This window comes from Sinocyclocheilus grahami, unplaced genomic scaffold, assembly GCF_001515645.1.
Source record: "Sinocyclocheilus grahami isolate Dianchi unplaced genomic scaffold, SAMN03320097.WGS_v1.1 scaffold2563.1, whole genome shotgun sequence".
NCBI lineage: Eukaryota > Metazoa > Chordata > Actinopteri > Cypriniformes > Cyprinidae > Sinocyclocheilus > Sinocyclocheilus grahami.
In genome coordinates, this window is record NW_015507742.1 from 38,937 (window position 1) to 48,613 (window position 9,677).

Here is a 9,677-nt window from a genome sequence, read left to right on the forward strand (position 1 = left end):
CGTCTTCCTTCGCTCCTCGGAGGCGAGCGCGGATTCGGTGCCTTGCGAAGTCTGAAGTTTCGATGGACGGCAAAGGCGCAACGGGGAATGCGTGGAAACCTTCGTCTCCCGTATTCGGGCCGCATCCGGGCTCCGTTCGGATGGGGAACGTCAAGCTGCTTCTGCTCCACCTGCTCTGAGTCGGACGCCTCCATGTGGCCAGAGGCGGTAGTGCGCTTTGCGGCCGTTTTTCCAGAGTTTGTTCGCTCGCCGCTCGCTCCCCGTCCTCCGGATCGGCGAAGCAGCAGTCGGAGCTGCTGGGCGACTGGTGACTGGAGGACGCCGCCCCGCCGGGGGTGACCTGGACCAAAGGTCGCGACCTCTTCAGGATGTCCGTGCACTTGTCCACGATGTGCCACATCTGCAGGAAGCTGGCCACCGTGACGTAGTTGATGATGTCGTCGCGCACGATGCTGAGCTGACCCGTGTAGGCCGAGTTTAACACGCTCTCGAAGGCCAGAGGGTCCATGACTGAGGGAAGAGACACCGTGGTGACGTTCTTCAGCAGAACCTGGCAACAGAACCGCAGTGTTCAGAGCCGCTCCAGTTAGAGCTACGCCGTTTGTCCGTGCAGGACTGTAATGTGTGCTGTAGCATACTATGCTTTTCTGTTGCTAAATAACCAGGGGCCAGATTCACAAAACAGGCAAGACACTACAGATAAATAGACTCAAAATTTTAACTAACAGACATCACTATACTTACCCGGCACAGTGCGATAAGACAATTGTTTTGTATTTCAAATTTTCTGAAATTGTATGTTTAAATATTCAAATAAGGCATTATCTACTTGTATATGCATTCATTTGCATACATTTCCAGAACAGAAATCTGGAATTGGTCCAAAAAGTCTTATGCGCTGCGTATGCATGTGTGTCAATGAATGCTTTATTTAGATGCTAGTTCGTGTCGCAGATGATCTAGACAGAGCTGCTGTTGATCTCGGCTCATTGGTTTGATTTTAAAGAGCCAGGAAAGCAATAAGGCAGAGAATCGGGGCCCTTGGCTGGCTTTGCACACTAAACATCTTTGTAGGTCACGTGACTCTTCTGAAGCTCTCATGAAGATCCAGCACTAGAGGACAGACCGAGTGTTTATCTGCTGCGGCGATGATGATGAAGATGATGAAGATGAGACGTCTGCTGCTTGTGTGTGTGTTCTGCGCGCTCTCCGGTGAGTCTCACCCTCAGGACTGCAGCCCGGGGCCCGGGGCCCGCTGGGGATTTAACCAAACTAATTAGATTAAAGTGGGAAATCATTTTTTTTAAATGGATTTAAATGAACGAATGATTAAAAAAAGCGACATTTTATTTTAAAATATATATTTTATATTGCATTTTATTTTTTATATAAATAAAACATTTGATTAAATAAATACAACAATGCATATAAATAAATCTGATCAAACAAATCCATTGATAAAAGTAAATAGCATTTGATTTAAATAAATAAATAATACGTACAGGACTGTAATTGCAATGTGAAGAAAAACATGATTCAAATAAATTATTAAAATTATATGTTATATAAAAATTTATTAAAATGACATTATTTTGTAAATAAGAAAATAAATTCGTGATGCAATTAAATAAATACATTTGTTTAAGGTAAATAAACTGATGAAATAAATGTAAAAAATACAGTGCTATAGTGAGCAAAAAAAGAATGCAATGATAGAACTAAATAAACAAAACTTAAATATTTTTGATTAAGTAATTGTAAATAAATACAAATTGATGTAAATTAATACATTTGATTAAAATGAGTACATTGATCAAAAAAATTAACAAAAGCAGTTTGTTAAAATAAATAAATCATGATGCATTTATAATGCAATAATAAACTCGCTTATAATAAATAGATAGACTAAAATAAAATGTGTTGTAAATAATAAATAACTGAATAAACGAAGCATTAAATAAATGAGTACTACAGTACAGTGCTATAACGAGCAGATAAACGGTGATAGAAACAGTGTTGATGGTATTTGAGCATAAATGGCGGGGTCTATGAAGGTGTTGTGTTCTAACCGTGTCTCTGCAGTGTCTCTGTGCAGCGGAGCCTGTGCCGAGGTGGACTCCGACACTGAAGCTGTGGCCGGAGAGCCCTTCAAGCTGGGATGCATCTCCTGTAAGATGCGCGGAGAGGTGGAGGCCTCAGCCACCGTCGACTGGTTGTTCAAGGCGCGAGGAGAAGCCGACTTCGTGCACGTGAGTTAAACGAGACGCGCTCAAGCGCCGGAACACACGGAGAGTTCAGATGCGAAAGTAAAGGCTCCTCTGTGCAGGTTCTGAGGTCACGTGATGCTTTATGCAGGAACGGAGGATAATTGAAGTCATTATGGCCATGTTCAGATTCGGGCGTGTTCTTCTCAAGACTGGAAACACAGAGCACTTATGAGACTTTTCAATAGAATCTGATTTAGATAAATGCGTAGTAATTTAATACGTTTCATTAAAATAAATACATTGATAAGAAAAATTACTTTAAAATGAATCGAACTGAATAAATAAAATTAATCTGAATAAATAAAAAATGAATGACTAAATAAACAATCAAAAGCTTTTGTTAAAAATAAATACAACATTGTTCAAATCAATACTTTTCATTAAATTCATTGATTCAGATAAAATAGTAATTCAATTTTTTTTAAATAATAATTTTTTATTTAAATAAAGTAAAATAAATTAAGTTTAATATAAATAAATAAATAATTGAATGACTATATAAACAAAAGCATTAAATAAATAAAACGTTAGTAAAATATATTAAATTAAAATGTTGACTAAAATGATGTAAATAAAAATATAAAGCAAACGCCTTTGATTAAAATAAATAAAACATTAGTAAAATAAATATATTTGATTAAAATTAATCAAATTTGATGTAAATAAGTAATAAACGAATGACTAAAATAAAAGAAAGCGTTTGATTAAAATAATTGCAATTTGACGTCAATAAAAATAACTGATTAAAAATGATTAAAATAAAATTTAAGTCAATATCTAAATAATTTGATTGAAATAAATCATTATTAAAATAAATGCATTTAATAATTCAAATAAAATAAATAACATTTATAATAAATACGTGAAGATTGCTTTAAATAGGTAACTAACTAAATAAAAAAAGCAGGTGATTAAGATAGAAAGATAGAACATGTCGAAGCGAAGAGAGCCGTCTCCGTCTGTATCTGAGGTGTTTCTGCTGAGCTCTGGCGTGTCTCCTGGACAGATTTATAGCTACGACGGCGAGGCGTCCAGCATCATCGACGAGCGCTTTCAGGATCGCATGGAGTGGCACGGCAGCAAGAAGACCTTTGACCTTCAGGACGCGTCTGTGGACCTCCTCAACGTCACCTTCAACGACTCCGGCGTCTACCGCTGCATCTTCAACCGCGTGCTCAGCTACGAGCACTACGAGTTCTCCACCATCGCCACCAAACTGGTGCCCCTCACCGTCGTGGCCAAAGGTACGACAACACCTGACATCTGCGTCTCAATCACTGTGTTTTCTGGTGAATGAAATGCATAAATGAATAGCCAAAATATTAAACATTCCTTGCATCAGCTGTATGCAAAGTGTATTTGGTTTTCGGTAAAAATTATATTATTTCGAAAATGGGTCAAATTTGCACACGGAGCCACATTGTGATCCTCGTATCTCTGGAACTGAACTACTTGGGGCCTTAACAATGGAGACAGCAAAAGAAAAGTTCATTAAGAACCATAATCTCAAAGGATATTGAGATATATATATATATATAATACGTTATGAGTTACAGGCATGCAAACTTTGGCAAAAGAGCATTTTTGTCACTCTGTTCAATGCAGTAGTTTTGATAGTCTACATTTATAGTTTCAACATTATTTGTTCTTCAGACGTTCTTCTTTAATTACAGAAAATATCTGCTGAATGCAAAGTGACCCACATTTGGTTTTTGACCATTAAAAATGGGAAAATTCAACAACTTGGAAATGGCGCCGTAATGAGATCCCAGTATCTCTGGAAATGAACCAAAATGGACCTTTAAAATGATTATACCAGTTAATTTGCAAAAAGCAGATAATTCAGAGTGAAAAATTTAAGGGGGTCTGAATACTTTCCGTACCCACTGTATATATATAATAAATAATTGATATATTTATAAATAATCATTAAATACAACTTTACAGGCTCAAAAGTAATGGTTTACTAAAACTAAAATGAAGAAAAGCACACGTTTTCATGACTTCAAACAAAACAAAAAGTCAAGTAGTTGTGACGGCAGTGTTTACAACGAAATGACTGAAATCAAAGCAGATTCTAAATATCTTTTAAAACACCGCAGTATCTCAGTAATACTAAAATGAGTGTTTTTGCAGCGGTGTGTGTGTATGTTCCTTCAGGAGATGCTTGTGTTGTGTGTTGCAGAGCGGAGTATCTGGCCATCGCGTCCGAGAGCAAGGACAACTGCGCCGGTGTGCAGGTAGCAGAATGAGTCCACTAGCACAGGTGAGTTAACTAGCAGCCCTAACTAGTCCTGATTTCCCTGCGTTCTCTTTCCAACCTCTCTCTTCTTTCCCGTCCGCAGGTTTCTCCGGGACGCTCTTCCTTCTGAGCTGCTGTCACTGTCTCTGTTTTATAAGCGTTTCTTTCCTCTTGACCTGACCTCCTCCGCATGACCTTTATATGCTATGCATGGATAAAACCACAGCAATACTCTAGAGACGCAGTACACTGAGTTTGCACTAGAGATCAGTAACGAGCCAGCCATCTTTGTTGGTCTTGCCACATACTTATATCCAGTGTTGGGGGGGAACGCATTACAAGTAACGTAATCAGATTACTTTTTCAAGTAACTAGTAAAGTAACACATTACTTTTTAATTTACAAGAGAATATCTGAGTAACTTTTTCAAATAAGTAACGCAAGTTTCTTTTTGTTTCCAATTTATTGATTGACAGCTCTGGTGTTGCCATGGTGACAGAAATCAGAAGATGTTACTGTAGCTCTAAAATAAATATGAATATGCATTAATTCATCTCTCTCACAAAACACACAGATTCAGTTTTCCTCAAAATGAATAAAAATAATGCAACTCAGAATATGACGCAAACCTGCAATAATTAAATGTTAAACAACACAAATATGCTTTATGTATTTAATCCCGTTCTATTAACCAATGTCTTCGATGATGCAGTTCAAGCGTACTAATAAGCACACATTACTCTAGACGAACATCTGTGTGTCTTTATTTATTGCTGAAGTGTGTTGAAATGTCGTCTTCTGTATTCTACTGTACTTTCCCTTCAGCCTGAGGCGCATTCACTTCACTTTTGCTGTGAAAAGGCTTAAAATAGAACTTTTAATGTTAAAAACGAGCAAGCGAGCCCTGTACAGATTTAAAAAGTAACGCAAAAGTAATGTAACGCATTACTTTCCATAAAAAGTAACATAATTAGTTACTTTTTCATGGAGTAACGCAACATTGTAACGCATTACTTTTTAAAAGTAACTTTCCCCAACACTGCTTATATCTATATATATATATATACGTGTATCTATACTGTAAGACCATCTGAGAGCCAAACGCCATGCAATGCTACGGAACGCAAACGCAGTTTCTATACGCTTCTACGCCGGGAGGAGACTCGGCGAACGCTATACACGACGAGCTCAAGAGAGTTTCTAACTCCTAGTTGTTGTATAATCCAAGTGCAATATGAGAATCTAACTCTAGCTCTTGTATGTAGCAAGCACTCGCTGAATGTGTGAAATGCATTGTGGGTAAGCGCAGTAAGACGCCGGGCGGAGAGAAATTAAATGAGTTTAAATGAGTTCTGTGGACTCTTTCATTTGCTTGTTAATGCAGTCGTTGACTAGAACTAACTAACGCCATTCGAGCGCTGGGCAGAAAATGTACAAATATTAAAGAGTTAAACACAATCCTAGCATGATTCAGACATATTAACAGTGTTTTAAAGGTCCAAGACAGATTTAGAAACAGTTTTACAATGATGTATAAATTGATATAAAGTACTGTACTTTATGGATTCTTATTGCACTTTACATCGTAGGTCGCTCTAATGTTATCTCGTTGTTATTTATGACAATAAAGAGTTGTAAAATGGTACATTTTACACAGTTGATGATATATACACATTACATTATCTATATAAAATTAAGTGTCATATGAATAGAAGTTATCATACAAGATATAATTTTACAGTTGTAGATTTTATTGCACTTAAAAAATGGTGTAGAAACCATTTTAGTTGATATAAGTTGTAAATTATAAATCAGTGATTAAGTCATAAACTTAACAGCATTTAAAAATAATCATAATAATAACAGATGTTTAATACAAAATGAACAGTATATAAAATAATAATAAAATTATCGTTACAGATGGTTAAGAAAAAAATGTACAATCATAACCTGATTCGGACAAAATTAACAGCATATCAAAACAATCATAAAATAATTATAACAGATGGTGAAATAGAATTAACAGAGGTATTAAAAATAAATAAATAAAAAAGGTAATTGGGACTTTTTTAGCTCACGTTTTCTTTTTCAATTCTGACATTCTTGGCAAAATAAAATAAATAAAAAATATTTAAATAAATATTTAAAATATTTGTAAAAATATATATAAACTTGAAAATTGAAAAAAAATATATATAATTTTAAATAAAAATTGCAAATATAAAAAAAAGTCACAATTATCTTCTTTTTTTTGTTTTTTATCCTGTGGTGGAAGCAAGAACATGACAAAGGATGCAAACGTGTCAACATAACATTTATTTAGGATAATTTAATAATATTAATAATAAACAGTATTGCTGAAGAATGATGCTGTTATTATTTTTGCATTGGCAAACGTGAGCACGGTATCCCATAATGCACTGCAGTGGAGCCGAGCTTCCCGTGTGACGAATGAGCTGAGATTCAATCAAAAACAACAACAAAAAAGCATTGTTCATTCAGAATGAATAATTGTACTTCACATGCTAAATTTGAGTTTTTCTACTTCAAAACTTCACTCTCATTCAGTGTTTCTTTGTTGATTCTTTGTGAAATTCACTACAGATGTTGTGGATGTTCACTTCTGTGGCGTCTCTGGGTTTTGCATGAATATCGAACAGAAATATGATGGGTGTGATTCTTCAGTTTGGCTGTTTTTCTGTCAATATTGTTTTAAGTGATAATCACTGGATATTATTTTGCTCTGCTCTCGATGTGACTTTGAATGTAAAATCACAGAAATCCAAACTTATCCCGAGCACAAACATCATGCGCACGATGCGCTGGATTCTGGGATGTTTGTGCTGCTTTAATTAACACACAGCTCCTCCGGCACCAAAAACTAGATTTGATGACCTCCAATTCATTTCTGCTGCTCCTGCTGTAATCACACACACTTCTCACACAGTTTTGTTCATAGAGATTAGAAGAAGCATTTGTATTGACTTTCATTTTTATATGTGAGCCTGGAGCACAAAAGCAGTGTTGAGTCGCTGGGGGATATTTGTAGCAATAGCCAACAATACATTGTATGGGTCACAATTATACATTTCTCTTTTATGCCAAAAATCATTAGGATATTAAGTAAAGATCATGTTCCATGAAGATATTTAGTAAATCTCCTACCATAAATATATCAAAACTTAATGTTTGATTAGTAATATGCATTGCTAAGAACTTCATTCGAACAACTTTAAAGATGATTTTCTCAATATTTAGATTTTTTTGCACCCTCAGATTCCAGATTTTCAGATATTGTCCGATCCTAACAAACCATACATCAATGGAAAGCTGATTTATTCAACGTCCAGATTATGTATACATCTCAATTTAACAAAATGTACCCTTATGACTGGTTTTGTGGTCCAGGGTCACATTTTTAGTCCATCTCCACTTCACTCAAAATTTTTTTTTTTATAATTTTAAGCAATTTTTCCATATTAATTTTTTACCAGTATTTAGAACTGTACACTTCATTGCATTGTTTTAGAGTTAACAGAAATGTCTGTGAAATGAAAGGATAATGTCATGTGTAACGAGCTGCCAGTGCTTTTTCTCTTATTTTACAGATTAATTTTTTACAGTGTTCATGGACCATTATATGTCACGTATAAATTATTAATTACTAAATCAATAGTAGTTATTACGATTGATGAGGTTTGGAATTAGTCAAAGGTGCTTGGAAAGAAATATGATCAGAATATTAACATTCCTAATAGTTATGCATGCATTGTACATTATATATATGAATATGCTTCCCGATGCTTTTACACCTGTATAATAGAATATTTCTCATCTCTTTTTGGCTCATTTTATCAGTAGAAGAAAACATGCTAATAATTCTGCACAGCTGAATATAAGGAGTTTTGCACTTCCAGCCGTCATGGACAATTATATATCACTCATAAATGATGAAATACAAGATCAATAGTAGTTATTAAGATTGATGAGGTTTGGAGTTGATCAAATGTGCTTGGAAAGAAAAAATCCAACGTGCCTGATAATTATGCACGCACTGTAGATATATATATATATATAGCAAATGAGTGCATATTAAACCGGGTCGTGTGAGAGCTTGAGCTCGAGCTGAGCAGCAGCAGTGTAAGCTACTCGCGCGTTACTCCTCCAGCTCGCGCCTGCGCACGCGCGTCCGGCCACATCACTGCGCTCGGCGCTCGGATCGATACAGCAGCTCGCGTCGCGTCGCGCTGGAGGAGCGGGGATGGATCCCGGAGCGAGCTGATCGCGGCCAGAGCCGGAGGATCATGTCCTATGTGTCTTCACAAGGTAACGCTAACGGTTCCTCCGCGTGGCTGACAGCGCTCGGTGATCGGTAACAGCAGATGCGCGTCGAGGCCGCGCGGTTATTTATAGATCCGAACCTACCGACAGCTCTCCGTTACCGGCTGAGTGTGTGTGTGCGTGTGTGCGCGCGTGTTTGTGAGATATGAGGACACAGATTTGGATAATAACATGGGTATGACATGGAGAAGGTGACTTGTGAGGACAGTACCCCATGTCCCCATTTTACAAAACGCTTATGAATCATACAGAGTACGTTTTTTTGAGAAAGTAAAAATGCAGAAAGTTTCTGTCATATTCGTCCTTTATGTGGGGTATAAGGTGTGGGGCAATAGCACATACGGTCTGTACAGTATAAAAACCATTACGCCTATGGAGAGTCCCCACTTTTCACAAAAACAAACCTGTGTGTGAGAGACTGAGTGTGAGAATGTGTGTGTGTGTGTGTGTGTGAGTGAGAATGTGAGTGTGAGAATGTGTGTGTGTGTGTGAGTGAGACTGTGAGTGTGAGAATGTGTGTGAGTGTGAGAATGTGTAAGTGAGTGTGTAAATGAGTGTGTGAGAGTGTAAGTGAGTGAGTGTGAGAGTGTGTAAATGAGTGTAAGTGAGTATGTGTGAGTGTGTGAGAGTATATAAGTGAGAGTGAGAATGTGTAAGTGAGAGTGTGTAAATGAGTGTGAGTGAGTGTGTGTGTGTGTGTGTGTGAGAGTGTAAGTGAGTGTGTGAGTGTAAGTGAGAATGTGTGAGAGTATATAAGTGAGAATGTGTGAGAGTGAGAATGTGTAAGTGAGAGTGTGTAAATGAGTGAGTGTGTGTGTGTGTGTGTG

At 36.9% G+C, this 9,677-nt stretch overlaps 2 protein-coding genes across 3 annotated transcripts in view; one reads left to right on the top strand and one right to left on the bottom strand.

Annotated features, from left to right (window-relative positions):
• The window catches only part of LOC107575308 (zinc finger and BTB domain-containing protein 22-like), a 12,441-nt gene extending 11,700 nt beyond the window's left edge, over positions 1 to 741 (bottom strand). Inside the window, exon 1 of the mRNA XM_016261706.1 lies at positions 100 to 741. Coding sequence (XP_016117192.1) covers positions 100 to 508 — 409 coding nt within the window. The 5' untranslated portion in view covers positions 509 to 741. The remainder of the gene's footprint in view (positions 1 to 99) is intronic.
• Positions 1 to 4,057, top strand: part of LOC107575309 (sodium channel subunit beta-1-like) — an 11,052-nt gene extending 6,995 nt beyond the window's left edge. Inside the window, exons 2-4 of one of the 2 annotated variants that reach the window (XM_016261708.1) lie at positions 1,149 to 1,212; positions 2,083 to 2,249; positions 3,274 to 4,057. In XM_016261708.1, the coding sequence (XP_016117194.1) occupies positions 1,149 to 1,212; positions 2,083 to 2,249; positions 3,274 to 3,564 (522 nt within the window). In that variant the 3' untranslated portion in view covers positions 3,565 to 4,057. Of the gene's footprint in view, positions 1 to 910; positions 1,213 to 2,082; positions 2,250 to 3,273 lie in introns of those variants that run through there. The other variant, XM_016261707.1, reaches the window with a different exon arrangement.
• The last annotated feature ends 5,620 nt before the right edge of the window (positions 4,058 to 9,677 follow it).